General features: G+C 38.5%; 1 protein-coding gene across 2 annotated transcripts in view; it reads right to left on the bottom strand.

Annotated features, from left to right (window-relative positions):
• Positions 1-19,006, bottom strand: part of LOC129778125 (protein Wnt-6) — a 193,608-nt gene that overhangs the window by 8,941 nt on the left and 165,661 nt on the right. For both annotated transcript variants that reach the window (XM_055784825.1, XM_055784824.1), the window contains exon 2: positions 13,723-13,958. In XM_055784825.1, coding sequence (XP_055640800.1) covers positions 13,723-13,958 — 236 coding nt within the window. The remainder of the gene's footprint in view (positions 1-13,722; positions 13,959-19,006) is intronic.

The following is a 19,006-nucleotide window of genomic DNA, read 5'->3' as shown; positions in this document are numbered from 1 at the left end:
CGTTTCCAACATATCCAACTGTTGATCTTCCTTTGAATTGAAAAATTTAAATCGAATGTAACGATATTGTCATCGCAATAAATAACATTCATCCCGTCCTTACAGCAGCTCCCCCTCCCTTTGCGGACCATTGTGGGTCGCTCAGCAAATGCGCTTATTTTTTGACGGAAACTCTCTGCCGCCCTGTGAATGTTAACTTTAGCATAAGCTTGATTCTACGGCAAGTCAATGATCTGATCGTGCCCTTCGTCGTCGATCAGTTCAGGTTTGGAACTCGCCGAAATAAAAAAAAAGACAACATCCGAGACTACCGTCATGCACTTGCCCTTTATTAACGGCAGGCAGTCATCACATCGCCGGGAGGGAAGACGACTTGACACACTGTACATACTGTGAATTGCTCTGACTTGGCCTGTCGGAGATTTGTTAGCGATCGGATCAATAAAACAAACAACCTACCTTGTCCTGGACCCGAGTCTGTTATTGTTTTTGGTATATCTGCCACCGTTGCAAAGCGACCCCTCGATGGGGTCAGCTAGCGAAGCGGGAGGGGGCAATTTTCTGTTTTATACTTTTTTTTTACATTTGGATCCGGCAAGATGAATGTAACCATTTGCACAAGCGGATGGTTCAGAAGAGACACATCACGCCGTTCCTATCAACCCATTTTTGGTGAGCGCCTAAGGACCGCCGGTTTACCCGAGGTCGAAAAGAGACCGCATGATCATTATAATAAATGAATGTATATTGTGTGGCAAGGTTTATCAGTGCATTCTCACCCATCGATCCTTGGAATTGCCCCTTCGAAACTGAGTTCAAGGTTTTGGTCACATCAATAGTTCAATACAGTATTTATGGGGACGTGATTAGGTATCTAAAACTCAAAGCGAAATGGTTTGTAAAGTTATAAATTGACTATTGGGTTCGAAAGGGCTCTGCACGGATGATCCGGTAGTCATATATAGTTAAGAAAATTGACCGCGCATGTCGTGTTTGGATCACCGTCGCTGTTGCATTGCATTGCCCGTGAATCACATTCCTCAGATCGACGTCTCGAGTGAAGCCAATATACATCCCGATTGGCCTTTCGGATGTTTTTGTTTATGTTTCTCTACCTTGTGTCCCACTTGAGGGGTACTCTATATTTGAAGATAAACAATCTCATTGAAATTGTCAAGATTACATCACTTAAATTCAATAAACATTAACCGTGATTCAATCGCATAAAGTTAATTTAAGGTATTCACAAATTGACAGGTAAATTGTCTCCGCCTGGTTGATCCGCGGGAGCCTAGCTCTGTTCGAGCAGTCGGTTTTACAACAACCATCGACACGACGCCGGAGATCGATGCTTCAGCCGTGATCCTATTCCTTGGCGGACACGACACACCAATCACCCCGACTACCGGCACTGACAACTATTGCTACTGACGCAATGCTAATACCTTTGCGGATCGGGTTGGGACCGCGAACGATTCCCGGCCGCAATCAATTTGGCTCGCGATAGTCGCTGACGACGACGGATTACTGACGGGTGAATTGACTGGTTGACACGGGCCTGAGACTTGATCAAATTTGTACGGTTTTGCGTTTTCCGAGTTGACATCTGCTAGTTTGGTGGTGATCGGAGGCGCGGTGGCGAGAGTGCGTTTGTCGTACTGTCGAGAATGGACATAAATCGGAATTAGTGTTTGGTTTAGAGCGAAAGAGCTTTCCGATTCGCTCTGATCGAAGTTATTTGCGTCGGATTGTCGGTTTGACAATGCTAAATTGCGTTAGTCTATGTTTTTTGATAGTGTTGGATTCATTTACATTTGCATTTTTTCAATCAACAATAATCAATATAATCATAATCATTACCTATTTTCATTTATCTCTGATTTTTTTTTAAATTCCTAGTGGTTTGCCTAGTGAATCAAAGGGTCGTTATAGCAGAATATCGTATTTTGACGTACTTTTTTAAATGTATAGGGGAGGGCGACTTCATCATGGAATTGTCTGTAAGGCCTTTTTACTATGTTTTTGACGTAGGATTACGTCTTTCGGGAACATATTGGGGTACGAATTGAAAATCGAAAATGGAGCACATCGTGAAAATTGTTCAATTTCACACGCTTGTTGCTCAGTCATTTTATGATGGATTGATGAAATTTTTGCGTCAATTGATTTCGACACTCCATAACAATGTTTTATATTGAAGAAAATAATATATGTCATGAAACTAACTATCAAACAATTGAAAAATCTCAACCCCTATCCTAACAGAAATGCCCACTTCTGATTGGTCGAAATTGACGACACATGCGGCGGGTCCCTAACAGAGACATCAAAACCAAGCTGCATGGGGGAAATCGACATTGCAAATGCATGACAGTAGGGGGAGTTTTTGTTCCTGTAACATACTCAATCTCAACATCTGGAAAAGATAAAAAACGAGCGGGTTATATCTATGATATAACCGCAAGGTTGACGTGGAACTACCTTAACTTAGCAATCATTCGTTTGTATTGATTAAATTCTTGATTGAATGAAACAGTTTCCAAATTCAATTGAGATCAATATATTTGCTCTGTGAGTGAAAAAAATGAACAAATGCCGTGTAAAGTGTAATTCATTTATTGTGATTGATTGTTCTTCGTTACAAGTAAATTTAATGACGGACCTTTTACGTTTGGTATGATGACTAGAACAAAATATATGTACGGATGAATTATCAAACGTTTGATGAACCAGCCTAAGGCTGAAAATCTTTCCAATAAAGACAAAAAAAAATTATCAAACGATTATTTTATTTTACATTTCCCTCTGAAGTTTACATCCCAAAAGTGTACATACTTCTCGAATCTCGAATTTGCTTGAAACTGGGAAGTTCATTCGCTTCTAGTGTCTGCACGATTTTCCCAGGTTCCTAAGTTTAGAAGATCATGTTAGGACAGACATATTCCACTCTGCACAAAGGCAAGCGAGGACAAAAGTACTCGCAGTTTGCATTTATTTGCAGAGCCGATTTCCCCAGAAACCTCGGTTTTGAAGTCTGTGTTAGGGAAACACATTTCAATCGGAACAAAAATACCCCCGATTTGTATGAATTCGCAATGCCGATTTCCCCACGCTCCATGGATTTGAAGTCTGTGTTAGGGAAACACATTCCAGTCGGAACAAAAATACCCCCGACTTGCATGAATTTGAAATACCGATTTCTCCAGGCACCTTGGTTTAGAAATCTCTATTAGGGAACACATTTCGGTGGGAACAAAAACTCCCCCCCCTACTTTCGTGTGTTCTTCTTCTTTTTTTGGCTTTAAGAGGGTTTAAACTTTTCAGTTCACTCGCCTCTAGGCTCTTTCGTGTGTTTGCAATGCCGATTTCGCTGCTTGGTTTTAAAGTCTGTGTTAGGGAACATTTTTCGATGAGAACAAAAGTCCCCCTACCTTCATGTATTTGCAATGCCGATTTCCCCAAGGCTGCTTGGTTTTGATGGCTGTGTTAGGGAAACCGTAAATCGGGCCAATCAAAACGATGCAGTTAGGGTGTTTAGATAACGCCTAATATTTTACATTTATTCAATTGTTTATCTAATGAAGAACAACATTTTGTTAGTTGCGATAGATGCGTAGAAATATTCCCTATCAAGGGATGCAAACATCTCTCCTATCCAGTACGAAATGTTCGAGCTATAAGCATTCGAAATCTTTCATGTTTCCTGCATGTTCTGTGTTTAGGTTTTCATTTTACCCTCCATATATTCCGGTTAGACGTAGTCCCACGTCAAAACCCACTTCATTCAGTATTAGCAAAAGGAACAAAATTATCCCATTCCAGAAAACATATTATCATCGCAACCGGACACTTGTGACTTTTTGTCAAGCCACTCAAGTACATCCACCCCATAGAAATTCATTGCATTGTTTAATTTACATTTTATTGCTTACAAATGTTTCCACACCGCTTGAAGCGCAAGTGTGAAATACAATAGCTCGGATTTCAACCCGCTGCGTTGCGCGCAGTTCAATATTCTTTTGACCCACATTCTATGTTATGATTGTTCAGCAACAAACATACATTAACCTTTTTTACATAGCCACACCGATAGCGATTGGTTATTAGAAATTACCGAAGTAACTCCAGGCACCTCTCATTTAAATAAGTATGTGTAATATTGTGTAGAGTTTAAATTACATGATAATTTGATAGAAAAATAAATCCAGTCTAGTTTTAACCGTAATCTGAAAAGCAGCGTGATTATTTGTCCGAACATAACACGAAATTCCTATCGAAATGTATTCCCTAACAGAGACATCTAAACCAAGGTTCTCAGGGGAAATCTGCATCGCAAATATATGAAAGTCGGGGGCATTTTTTTATTGCAAGTAAGGTGAGTGATACGGTTAATTCTAACAAATACGATTTGAATTTGGAACATTAATGTTGGTTGCTTCGTGAAATTTCATATAAATGACCGATCGTGTATTGTGAAAAAATTAGCACAAATGTAATTGTAAAATTGTATATTGTAGCAGTTGTGTTAAAAATGACTTGATATATGAAACAATTTATGTTAATTTTCGTAAATAAAAACCAAGGTGTGTTCCCCGCTCGAGAACGGGTCGTTTGGTTTAAGCTGCCTGTTTTGTTGTGTTCATTTTCACCCAAGGAAAGTTTATACGGCGAGAAAATTTGGAAAAGTGAAGAAATATTGGAAAAAGTGTTTTACCATATGCTCTAAATATGTTATTAGGTGCTCTTAGCCCAATTAAAATTCACATTGGGTTGAATAAATACTCAAAAAGTTAAAGTTATTTAAGAAAATTTTCCATTTCAAATATATTTTCTCTATATTAAAGTAACATGTTTTTACTGATGAGAAAAATTGATAATTGTGTTCGGTATTGGTGATTATCTTATATTACATTGGTGAGTTTTTTTTTCTTTGTTTCATCCATACATAACAAAGAAGACATCTCGTCTGGGATCATAGAGAGCGGTTTTCTTCATATCTCGTTCCACTTTTGTATCTTTTATTTGACACGCACCATCCAGTGACTGTTTACCATCCTTCTGTCATCATCACTCTGTAAACACTGTTGGAGTGAACAAACAATACCCAACAGCCAAACAAAACGGCCCTTTCCGGGCCACCAAATTATTATCATAGAGTTTAACGATGTAATTCTTCAAACATATCCAAATCAACAGATAGCCTAACGGAATCCTACGTCAATTATGCGGTCGTGTCTCGGGCACAACCCTCCTGAGACTTTTTATTTATGAAAATTGAAATAAATTGTTTCATATATCAAGTCATTTTTAACACAACTGCTACCATATATAATTTTACAATTACACTTGTGCTCAATTTTTCACAATCGGTCATTTATATGAAATTTCACGAAGCAACCAACATTAAAGTTCCAAATTGAAATTTTATTTGCTAGAATTAACCGTATCACTCACCTTACTTGCAAATGCCCCTGACTTTCATATATTTGCGATGCCGATTTCCCCTGATCACCTCGGTTTTGATGTCTCTGTTAGGCAACACATCTCGGTAGGAACAAAAGTTCTCCCTACTGTCTTGTATTTGCAATGCCGATTTCCCCCAGGCAGGTTGGTTCTGATGTCTCTATTAGGGAATACATTTCGATAGGAACAAAAACTCCCCCTACTTTCATGTAATTGCAATGCCGATTTCCCCCATGCAGCTTGGTGCTCCCGTGGCCGAGTGGTTAGCGTCATAACTAACATGCCGGGTGTTCGGGTTCGATTCCCGTTCTGGTCGGGGGAATTTTTCGTCAAAGAAATTTCCTCCGACTTGCACTGCGATCACGCGTATTCTAGAGCTTGTCACTCAGAATGCATTCAAGGCGTGTTATTTGGCATAGAAATCTCAACTAAGTACTAATAAAAATGACGCAAGTAATACTACGTTGAGACGGAGAAGTTCCTCTAGGAACGTTAGTGCCATTGAAGAAGAAGAAGCTTGGTTATGATGTCTCTGTTAGGCTAGGCGCAAATTGAGAAGCGTATAGCGCTCGTAAGCGAACGCGAAACTACCAACACGACTCATACGTGCCACAAACGTAGCGTGGTGGAGCGCATATTGAGTCGCAGTTTGGTGTAAATAACATGCCACTCGCATACAACTACTGATTAACACAGAGTTGCGCGATATATTTATTTACTAACACAATCACCCGACCAGTACAGCCATACAGTGTCAAACCCACGGCGATATATGATTGTTCACCAACACAACTACCACAACCGGCATGACCAGCACGAGAAACTGTGGTTCAGCCACAGCGTCGCGCGAGTCGTGTCTCACGAGCGCTCCACCATCTCGCGTCATCTGGCCAATTTGCGCCGTTCTATCTGTTTTCATTATCCACAAAAATAGGCGCTATATCGCGCCAAGTTACTCGCGCTATATGCGTCTCAATTTGCGCCTTGCCTTAGGGACCAGCCGCATGTGTCGTCAATTTCGACCAATCAGAAGTGGGCATTTCCGTTAGGATATAAATTGAGATTTTTCAATTGTTTGATAGTTAGTTTCATGACATATATTATTTTCTTCAATATAAAACATTGTTATGTAGTGTCGAAATCGATTGACGCAAAAATTTCATCAATCCGTCATGAAATGACTGAGTAATAAGCGTTTGAAATTGGACAATTTTCACGATGTGCTCCATTTTCGACTTTCAATTTGTACCCCAATATGTTCCCGGAAGACGTAATCCTACGTCAAAAACAGTGGGAAAAATTTACATTTTTCTGAAAATCGTGATCAATTTGTAATTTGGTGCATGCGTTGGAATTCGTTATAGAGAGAAAAGTGAGAATAGAAATTTAATTTTATTTGTGGTATTAGACCAAACACAAAGATTTTCCGAATGCTGGAGGAAAAAGCAAACATATAGTGTGGTTACTGGTGGAGCCTAATAATATAATTGTACTGTTGGAGTATATGCTATTCAGAAAAATATAATCTCTTATGCAATTCGTGGAGAACCATTGACGAAAGAAACTTAGGACAGGAGTTCTCAAACTGTTTTGGGCAATAGACCCCTTTTCTAGAATGAAGTTATACCATATAATCAAATTTCTTTAAAAATCTCTAATTTTTTTTTCTTATTCATACATAATACTTATCAATCTGAAAATTATGCGGTCGATGAAATGACAAAACTTGACATTACTTTCTCATCAAAATTGAACAAAATAAATGTATACATGAACTTCAGTAATTATCAAGTGTAATTAAGAATTTTTAATACAAATTACTTAGAAATACTAAAGTAATTAATTTTTTGAACTAATTTTTAAATCGCAAAGTAAAGATAAACATATGTTCCCGAAAGACGTATTCAAAAACTATGGGTGGGTTATACCTAAAATACAATCGCAAGGTTGACGTAGGACTACCGTAGTCTCAGTAGTCATTTGAGTGTATTGATTAAATTATTGATTAAATCAGTGATTGAATGAAACAATTCCCGAATTCAAATGCTTTTGGTTCACTTTTGTAGAAGCTATTAAAATTTGTTGCGTGAGCGTTTAATCTGAAAGACCCTGAAAGATTAATTATCGAACAATTTAAAAATATTAAGCATTATCTAAACGAAAATGTCACATTCTGAACGGTCCATTGACACAAGCATTGTGTGCTCTCACAGTTGCTCATTCTATACGAATACGGAACCTGCAATAACATATTTGTATGTGCTTCATTTTCTGTTGATGTGCGTCACCCAGATTAAATGCTTCTGAAGAGTGTGAGTTTAAATAAGTTGTTGTTTCTGTTGTTGCTAGAGTCTCAAACTCTGACAGCTCTTTCGTCTCTAGTTTGTGTTTTACAAATTGACCGTTTGAATCATGTATAATTCAAAACACCATCACTAACGAAACAAGCAAGCTGCGGTGACTCTTGTACTTCATTGAGAGAATTTCACATACATCGGTGCAGATCGCTAGGTATTCAGTCTCTGAACGAAAGTGAAAGCTGCATTGCAAGCCCCGCCCCTTAGTGGTTCATTAGCCGCTCAAAAATGTATGAAAGCCGCCTTCCGCGCTTTCAATACATTACTCGACTGTTATGACGATATATATACACCCAGGTTTTTTTTACGCGGGGGATACGTACTTCGTAAAAAAAACCGCGTTAATTGGAAAATCCGCGTAAAAAACCATTTCACCTAATGATAGATATCAAATGGGACTATCTTTACGTAGAACGGAAGTAAAAAGTTGAGTGTTGCTCACTTCCGAAAACCCATAGTTTTTCCCTGCAATTTCGTTGGTTACTGGTAGCTATAGTTCGGTTTTCCTCACGAATGAGGTCATTTGCTATTGCTAGAAGATTCCCTAGTAATTTTACACTCTTCTGCAGATGCACGTGCAGTACCACTGTTGGACCGTCCAGAGCTGAGGAGACTGGGAAAGACATTCACGAATAGCTGCCCGTAAAAACCCCGTCCCGTTGTACCGCCCGGCGATATAAGAGCAAGGTGGTCCTTTAGAAAATGTTGATTTTTTTCGTGAATTTCACAAAAAAATATAGCTATCTCACCACAAATTGTTAGTGTAGATCTCTTTTTATAATCAAATTTGTTTTTGAGGCAGAAATTTCGCAAATCGAATTTATCCGACTTCTTTGAAAAAATAAGAATGAGTCGGGAAAGACGAAAACTTGATGGAAAAGAGATACCTTTGTGGGAAAGATGGACACTAACTGAAAATTCAAGTTTTCGTACGCGATAAGTTTTGGAGGTCTTCAAAGAGGCCTTAAAAATGATTGAACAAAAAGACTAGACTAAAATCAGCTAGAAGGGTTTGTAATAATTTTTTCATGCTTCTGGCATTCGGAATAACAAATTCGGATTACTTTTCAAAAACCGCTCTACTGATTAATCCATGATATCAGGTTGCACTTGCTAACGTAGTAAGTGGGCATCTGTTACAAAAGGAGGAGATAACCGAATTGTGTTCAAAACAAAATGTTTGTCTTTCCCTTCGGTAGAGTATCCGTCTTACCCGACTTGATTGATTTTTTTTATTCATCAATATTTCTGGAGTAAAAAGAAGAAAAAAAACATCATCGCTGATTCGATAAACTGAAAGAAAAGTGATGATAAAACACTCACGTAACGAAAAATACCCCAAAAAATTACTCGATAACAAAGAGGACCTTATTTTCCATCGAGCTGCTCTTTGTAGATTACTTTCTTGTTTTTATTTACAATTTCAACAGAAAGCCAGCTATGTGTATACACAGTAAGTGTCAAAGGTATTGACACACTGTATTGTATATTTGTACATCATTAAAATTCAAAATAAAAATGTTATTTATCAATCATACATAGGTGTCCATCTTTCCCACCCTGTCCGTCTTTCCCGACATTCCGCTACAGTTGAAAAAAATATTTTTTTTAGTTTTAAAATATGACTCATTTCAAATGGAAGTAACTCACTATTCGTTAGACGCGCTACTTTTTCGTTTTAATCTTGCCGACAGCAATCTCTTTGTTTGTGGCCATGGTTACCACGACATCGAACACGTTGTTTGGTCGTGCGAGTTGAATCTTGTCGCCAGATCGAATTTAGAAAACTCCCTTCGGGCCCGAGGAAGACAGCCCAATGTGCCGGTGAGAGATGTATTGGCTCGGTTAGACCTTGATTACATGTCCCATATATATGTTTTCCTTAAAGCTATAGATCTTCGTGTGTGATTGTCCCTACATCCTTATACCCTCCTTTCCTTCCTTTGCGGGTAATTCGTCCCCTTGCTATAAATAGTAGAATAAGTTGAAATGTAAATACACTATAGATATACGAATAGATTTAAGAAATGAGTGTTCATCAACATTGTTACAATTTCCTTATATCCCATCCTTCTCCTAAAAGTATGTCACCCTTCTAAACTCGAGTACACCGCGAGTAATCGGTTTTCCACCTTACTAACCATAGATGTAAGAAAATTGTTTATATATATAGTTTTAAAATTATATTTAAGAATTCGGCTCCTTTAAACTTAAGTAACTGAGCCTGTAAAAATAAACAAATTAATAAAAAAAAAAAATGGAAGTAACCGAATTGTCCTACGTAGCGTAATAATTCCTCTATGTATACTTTTTATTATTTTATCCGTACAGAATGCAGGAGTTGTATTCATATAAATTAATTTGATGATGTTTTTTTTCTTTGTTGTCAATGTATACCATAAAAAATAATAACGAGCGTTGTCTACGAAAGTTTAAGCCTCGCGCGAGTTTGGTAGGTCTGGACTAGGTCAATAGTGAACACTGATATTCAATGAAATTTTTAACATTTGGCAACAAAGCAACACCAATGTATGCGTGTGATGCAGGAATGCACACATACTCTCCGCTAGGGGTATGACAACCGACGCTCTGTATAATTTACACCTTGGATTTCAAATCTAGAACAACATCGCACCGCGATTTGATGTTCACTGATCGTTGGCAGAAGCAAGACATATAATAGAATTTAGAAAAGCTCTACTTGCAAAATTCTCTCTCAATTTTTTGTTTTTCGTCACAATTTCGTCACAATCTGTCAAGTGGTTATCAAAATGGCCTCCTAGCAAGAAGAGTTTCGACATAAAATAAACATGGATCGCGAAACAGTTGAAAATCGACCATTCGACCGTGTCCCGTGTGGTAAAATCGTTCAAGGAGACTCAATTAGAAAACAGTCATAACGTGGTATTTTCATTCATATAATGTTCGAAATTTTTAATTATTCATTAGTTTGTTCGAAAAACAATAGTTTTTCGTATTGTAACAAATGCGTCAATAATTGAAATCGATTAATGCAAACATCTCTGCGAATATTGCATCATATCTGTTCGGAATCATTAACACGTTGAGACCCGAATAGGTTGACCAAACGTACCGTTTTTAACGGGGCAGTACCGTACTTTTATCAATTTGTAATACTTTCATGTTGCACTACTGAACATTCAAATGTTTGTTGACCTTGTTGAAAGAGATGATGAACATTCAAATGTTTGTTGACCTTGTTGAAAGAGATGATGTGTCTCTGCAATTAGAACTCTTCAAAATAGAAAGGAAGCAGTATTTTTGACTAGTGAGGTACAAAGTGTTCTAAAAAATGTAGAGGCTTCTGTCCAAGACAATATCGCATTGATGACGCAGGACTGCGGAATCATTTCGCTTGTTTACCTTTTCGGCTGGAGGAACGGTTCCATGCCTCTCTGTTTGTCCCATTTACAATCACCATAATAGTTTGGTCGGATGAATATCGGGACTTCTTCATCTAGGTCTATTGAGAGAACAAGCGAAGGTCCGTGATTGCGAAAAAAAAGGCTCCAGTCGACTTTTTAACATTACCCGCTCAGAATTGGTCCCCCTTGCCTAAAACAATGCGAACATGGTTGACCCGTGTGACTGCCACAGGAAGCATAATCCTAATGGTCAAAAGGTATAGGAGTTGAAAAACTCCTGAAAATGTAAGAGTAAGAGTTTCAACACGTTCGACGCCCAACGCGACGTATTTGAGTTTCTTGCAGACCCCACTTGCAATTAAATTATTAAATGAAGATCAAACTTAGTTTATAGATAACTTTTACATGATCTAGCAATGTTTGCTTTTAATTGAAGACGAATTGATGACAATAACACATGCCAAAGTCATAGTATAGGGGTTTTGCAAAAAACTGCAGTACAAACCATCCGTACTATAAATTAATAAAAAGTATAGTATAAACAGTATAATATTATGGTTATGATTTAATTATTTTTCTTCATATCCTATAGTTACATTTAGGTGCCTATTCTATCAAATACCATCTAAAAATCCTACTCAATTCGAGCGAGGAAAGTGTCACCCATATCTGGGTGACGGGGCGTAGAAAGTGTTAATCGAGCAGCCACCGAGACGGCCTGTGCACAAATATATTGTTGCTTCACTTTGATTCAAAGTGTCATCTCTACAAAATCTTATTAAATTAGGAATTGGATGTACGTAATCATATCCGTCGCAAAAGGCATTGTGAATAAATGCTCCTTCACAATCTACATGGGTTTTTCGCCTGTAATGAAGAGGATCGCTGGGATTGCAACAAGTAGAACTTTCGGTATTGAGCGGCTGCCAATCCAAGGGAACCCAATGTACTATATTTACACTCTCCAATTTTACAATATACAGATTTTGAACTGTTTCAGCAACTGAGTCCGATTCAGCGCATGGAATATTAAAATGGCGACAAAAAAAAACTCTCTGTCGCATCACTGAGCGATTGTTTTCAAAAAAGGCTTTTATCGATCCTCTGAAGTGATTTTGCTATTGAACTTTGTATGGACCAAAGCCGTTGTGTGTGACATCAGTATTAGGAGAGACTACAAACTGATTGCTAGTTGGAGCGAGACTGAGTATAAAAAATCATAAATGGTTTATTTGTTCCCAATAAGGTATGAACGGGCGGGGCTAATTTGTAATATCTCCTGTCTCTCTGCGATATACGCACGCCTCATTCGCAGTGGTATACAAAAATTATACCTCACGACTCCACTCGTTACTCGGATAGAAAACACAGGTAGGTAAGCACAGAAGTGCACAGAACAAATTTATGGGAAAATGGGCATGCTTCTCATTTTTGTTAATTTTAGCAACTTATGGATTATGGATATCAAACAATTTTTAGAGAATTTCCTACTCGATTGGTATGTAGAGCATCAATTTCCGTTGGAAGCAGAAATTGCTATCAACGTTAAAACTATTTCATAATCGTGGCATATTTTCTTAATTGGCTGCCTCACTGAAGGCCGTTGTTTTGACCAGTTGATTCAGGTGAAATATACACGGTTAAATTTATCATAATTGTGGAAAATTTTTATGATACTGCGTTGGAGTACATTGAAAAATGGAAGACTTGTATGGAGAAATATAACAGTATAATAGTAAAGTCCATTCCAGAATTGCCTGAGATTCAAAGTGGCATTATGAAAAAATCTCCTGTTCATATAAATTACAGTTTAATACTGTAATTTATATGAACAGGAAGTTTTTTTTTGATAATGCCAATACCGCTATGGTAATTTTCAAACAGATATTTGATCGGGAGTATGACATATTTTTATTCACTCATTATTTTTTTTTCAAATTTCTTTGTTTAGTTTTTTGGGTTTACGTGTCCCGTTTTTTTTTGACTATTTTGTCAGTCTACGCATCAAGAGTGTTTTCACAATATCGGTGTCGGTCCCAGCTCCCAAAAGTAATATAAACGGAAAATAGTATTTCGTATAGAATGTGGTTACATTTTGTAACACCTCCGAAAACAAGCCATATATTTTTATTTTCTTATTTTGTAACTGTCAGTCCCAGTCAGTCAGCGCTTTTCTACAAAAAAGCTCAATGTCGGCCCCTAGGGACCGACGCGGGGCTCAACGTACCAATAAACGTAGTCCTACGTTAGAAAAAATTATTAAGCTATTTGCTTTGAACTTAGAATGATTGGTTTTTGGAAAAGAAATCTTGCGAAAAAAAGTCAACAAAAAGATGTATTACTACGTTGAGACGGCGATGTTTCTTTAGGAATGTGTGTGCCTGTTGAAGACGACGAATGATTTGAGATCCTCCTTTTCTACGCACCCTGCATACGTCAATCCAGTGGAGAGACTAACGAATCCTTTCTTCACAACACATCAGAACACATCAGAAAAACACAGCCCATCGCCTTACCTCTGGTTAGTATCCTCCGCATGCTGCGCTTGATCGTCCACGTGCAGTTCCACATATTGTTCCGGAACTGATTCTCGCACTCCCGGAAACCGAGATGGATGCCCCTTTTTATTTCCCGCATCAGCGAGGTGTCATTGTTGCAGATTTCGGCAAGTTTACCGGTGAGCCGCTTGGTTTTCTTATTCTTATTTTCGCAGACCTGAGCCGGATCCAGTAGGATGTTGCTGCCTTCCGCCCTGCAGATGACAAAAGTGACAAAAAGAGAAAAAAAAACTCACAATCAGTTAAGAGAAAAAAAAATCAATCGGTCAGCGTTACATTACGCAAAGTGCAACCCCAAATGAAACAAATCTAAAAATAAATGCACCCATAATCGTTAAATTGTTGTAATAAAATCAAAATTATTTTCCCCCCTCACTTTCTAAGCCAGTGCTGCGCCTTTGCATGTGTGTACGCGCATGCTGGAATGTGATGCTGGGCGAGAGAACTAGATGATTACGAGACGTGGTGTAATTATTGAGCATTTACCCGCGAGAAGTAGCTCTTCTTGTCCCAGTAATGCTGCGAGATATCAAAGCGAAGCTGGGAAAGGTTAATTCGAACAGCCGCCGGAACGATGAGCTTGTAAATAGTCGTTAAAATTCTATTTTTTCTTTGTTTACGATAAATAATCTCAATTTAAGTGGGGTTTGAAAATTTTCCAGACCATTATGACGGTTTTACGGCCCAGGAGGGGAATAATTTTCATTGGTCGATTGTGTTTTGTTTTCTCTCATTAATTCCTAATGCAATTGCTATGCTCTAGATGAAATTGGCTGAGTCAACATTTGACCACAATGTTCTCGTTCGCTGGGCGACATTTTCTCAATCATTTTTTAAACTGTGTATCTCCGGTTCGTTATCAGTATGAAGCCATACAGCGGACAGAGCCCCTGGTTTCATATAAAAATACATTATGAAGATAAAACATTTAAGATGAATAATTTATTAACATTTTTTACGGTAACATAATTAGATATGCAAAGCAAGTCGCGACCGAATGTGGTTTCGTTTCTCGCACTTGACCCTTGGTGGCACGGATCTTGGGATCAACGCGCTGCACGTATCTCCTCTGCCTGCCCGGGGACTGTTGGGGACGAATTTTGCTTGGAGATAGAGAGAGAGCGCACACACGCGGGATCTGGCAGCCCACGAGATTCCATTCAGTAACCGCAGCAACCGCTGACTGAGTGCTGCGTAATCTTCTGGATGCTCTTCGGCTTTATGTCTTCTTGTGATTACATCTCGTTCCCATGCTGATGGTGTTATTCCTTTTATTTCGTAATAAAAATAATAAAGATTGAGATAAAAAAATATCGTTCTACCAGAGTGAAGCATACACACAGGAGAAAATGAGAAGAAAACCCCGTGGAAGCTTGGGAATGCGAGCAGCATTACACTTCTTGAGTGACGTTATATTCGGAGTTTTTCAAAATTCATTTTTATGGTCCCAAAGCGTTCACCGTCGCGACACGGGTTGAACTCCCATAAAACGTGACTGTCACGTGGCGCTTTTGGAAATTAGTTTAGGAACTTCTCGGAAGTGGAGATTCGGGTCTGAATCAATGTGATCGTATGGTTGTAAAGTTCTTTACGCAAGAAAATTTGCGCAATTAATTTGCGTGAGTTAATGGCAGTATTGGGAAGAACGATAGTTGATTCATCGTATCCCAACTCCATAAATGCGAAATAATTAAAAGTGTTAATTGCATCGCGAGTTCTACGCTCGCATATGTACCTTCACATGTTTCAATTGACTCCGCATCTAATAGACTCAAGGAGTACAAATTTGCATCTCACGCCTGGCGCAGAGTGAAGAAGGGATGCTTGGGCAAACTACACAAAGATTTGACTATCCCTTAAGTATACGTTGTGTCTTGGCAAACATCTAACCAATGCTGGCCAGCGCATCGAAGTCAATCCGAGAGCAACAGCTGGGCGCACTTAAACTAACCGCACGAGTTTGATCTAAATAATACTAATTAATTGTGGAACGTGCCACTGACGGACGAACTGACGGACCCGGGTGAGACCAAAAAGATATCGACGGAAAACAAGTGTTAATTGTTCGAATTAGTTGATTCTCAGGGGGGATAATTCGAGTGTGACTGGGTCCGTTGATGTGATAACATCGATAAACTATAAAATGAACTTCTTTATGATTCGGATGACCACTGGCGGTTCCGGGTGACTATTTATGTCTTTATTAGCGAAGCCCCCCCGGGCATCGGCCGTTGAACATCGACCGAGGCGAGTCGAAATTTAAATTTATAATTTTGATCCCTCCAAGAGAGAGAGAGAGAGAGAGAGAGAGAGAGAGAGAGAGAGAGAGCTCGATGCATCATGACACAGATTGGAAAGATTAGCGCATGTGCGCGCGGGCACACTTCTAGCGGTGTTCCGGGAGAACCCAATAAACACGGTGATTAAACAAATTAATTTCCAGCGATTAGTTTGATGAGATTGAGATTCAGATTGATTTTGGTATCGATACAGAGATGTGGTTGTGATGGTAGCGATGAGGTTGCCGTCAGTTGCTCCGTTTAAGTCCCGAGAGTCATAATTTATAGACTCTAAAATTTTAATTACGCACGGTGTGAGGTTCCCATTTGTTTTGCTAGCCCTGGTTCCAGGCACCAGTTTCTGGGAACACCCGTGAAGTGGCACGCTTGATAATATACGGAACGATGGCTCGAGAAAAAATATTTATGCGATGATACGGTGGAACGAAGGGGATTGCCGATTTCGAATCGCGATCTTTAGTCGTTACGTCATAGGCATAGTTTCCGAAGACAGAAGAGAGCTGCTCAACATGTACTTTTACTGGAATTTTGCACTTTGGCACTTTGATCCCTATAAGTTTGTGCTCGGTGAATATTTTACTGATGACTTTTTGCAGCGAATATTTTGAGTCACAGATATGTTTTGATAGTTTAATAAATTTTATTCAAATAATTGTTATTTATTTTTCCCTATTAGGTGGCATATAATTTCCGCATATTTTTTTATGTTCGAAGAGAAACAGATCGAACCAAATGTGAAAACAACTCGAACGGAAAATAGAAGGAATTTTATCAAGTCGTTCCTAATATTTCGAATCGATCGAAATACAGAATAGGGGTGAATATCTGGTGGAGATAGTTACTTGTGTTTGCACCGTTTCAATGGCTGAGAGATGAGTTTAAATCGTTTGTCGAGTTACTCCCAAAGTTTAAGAGTTGAAGGGTTTTTTTGACATAGGATTACGCTTTCGGGAACAAATTGGGGTACAAATTGAAAATCGAAAATCGAGCACATCGTGAAAAATGTCCAATTTAAACGCTTATTGCTCAGTCATTTCTTGATGGATTGATGAAATTTTTACGTCAATCGATTTCGGCACTCCATAACAATTGTTTTATATTGAATAAAATGATATATGTCATGAAACTAACTATCAAACAATTGAAAAATCTCAACCCTTATGCCAACGGAAATATCCACTTCTAATTGGTCGAAATTGCGACACATGCTGCGGTTCCCTAACAGAGACATCAAAACCAAACTGCCTGGGGGACATTGCAAAGTTCATTTTCCGATAGCCAGTCGTGGACGTCGACTTGACAACATCGTTGCTGGACTAGCTGGACGACGAGGGATCGAGTACGTTTCTCAAGGCAATGAGGGTGGAGGTGTAGTGCAGAAGAAGAGTAAAGTTTTCCAAGGGCCTTTCTCAAGGCTAGAGACGAATGAAATTTAAAAGTTTGAAGTCTCTATAATGAAAGTAGGGGGAGCTTTTGTTCTCACCGAAATGTGTTCCCTAACAGAGACATCAAAACTAAGGTGCCCGAGGGAAATCGGCATTGTAAATATATGCAAGTCGGGGGAATTTTTATATTGCAAAAAGGGTGAGTGATACGAATAATTCTAACAAATAAAATTTAAATTTGGAACTTTAATGTTGGTTGCTTCGTGAAATTTCATATCAATGGCCGATCGTGTATTGTGAAAAATTTAGCACAAGTGTAAAATTGTATATGGTAGCAGTTGTGTTAAAAATGACTTCATATATCACACGATTTATTTCAATTTTCCTAAATAAAAACCAAGGCTGCTCGAGAACGGGCCGTTCGGGTTGAGCTGTCTGTTTTGTTGTGTTCATTTTCAGTTCATGCTGCGAGAAAAAATTGGAAAAGTGAAGAAATATTTGAAAAAGTGATTTCCCATATGCTCTAATTTATTTATTTATTTATTTATTTATTTACAAATGTCAACAGGCCTACCGATTGCCCTAATCAACATAAATCTACTACTATTACTACAACTACTACTATTTCTACTACGAGCTACATCTAACTATTACACAAGTGTCACAGAATAGAGCTTTTTAAGGGACGTACGAGACAGATGGAAATCGAAACATGAACTACAACGATTAATCACACGACACATACTTCGGGTTCGTTATAAAAGTAATTGGTTCGTGCAGGTGGTATGTGCGAAGAGCTGTGCGAGCGTAATACACGGCGATGTATATTTAAATTGATCAACCGAAGGAGTTCAGGGCAGTCTATGTTTGAAGAAATAAGGTCGGCAGTAAATAATGCCTTGGTTACCTCTCTTCTTGAAGCTAATAATTGTAAATCAATTAGCCGGCAACGATCTTCATACCTAGGAAGATTCAATGGGTCATTCCACGGCAATTTTCGAAGGGCAAAACGAACGAATTTCCGTTGAATCGACTAAATTCGCTGAATACTATTATTATAGTACGGAGACCATACTATACAGACATATTCGAGGATCGAACGAACAAATGCACAATACAGAGCCTTCATGCAATGTACATCATCGAAATGTTTTGTTGTCCGAAAAATAAAGAGTTTTAGACGCCTAAGATGTGATGTATGAGATGTGATCTAGAAAGGTTAACTTGGAATCTAACATGATCCCAAGGTCTTTGATAACATTAACACGGTTTAAAATTTCACCGCGCAGCTTGTACTCAAAAACAATGGAAGATCTCTTGCGTGTAAACGAAATAACAGAACATTTCGAAGGATTAAAAAACATTCTAGTGGTTGTGCACCATTCCGCGAAAATATTTAGCTGCTGTTGTGGAAATTCTGCATCTTCAGTAGACTTCACAGGAAGGAACAGCTTAAAGTCGTCTGCATAGGACAGTTTGAAGCATCTCAAATGTAAATTGAGATACAGCACGAAAATATACGGACCGAGATGACTCCTTTGTGGAACGCCAGATGAC

This window comes from Toxorhynchites rutilus, chromosome 3 (genome assembly GCF_029784135.1).
Source record: "Toxorhynchites rutilus septentrionalis strain SRP chromosome 3, ASM2978413v1, whole genome shotgun sequence".
Classification (NCBI taxonomy): domain Eukaryota; kingdom Metazoa; phylum Arthropoda; class Insecta; order Diptera; family Culicidae; genus Toxorhynchites; species Toxorhynchites rutilus.
This window is presented reverse-complemented; position numbering and strand designations above follow the sequence as displayed.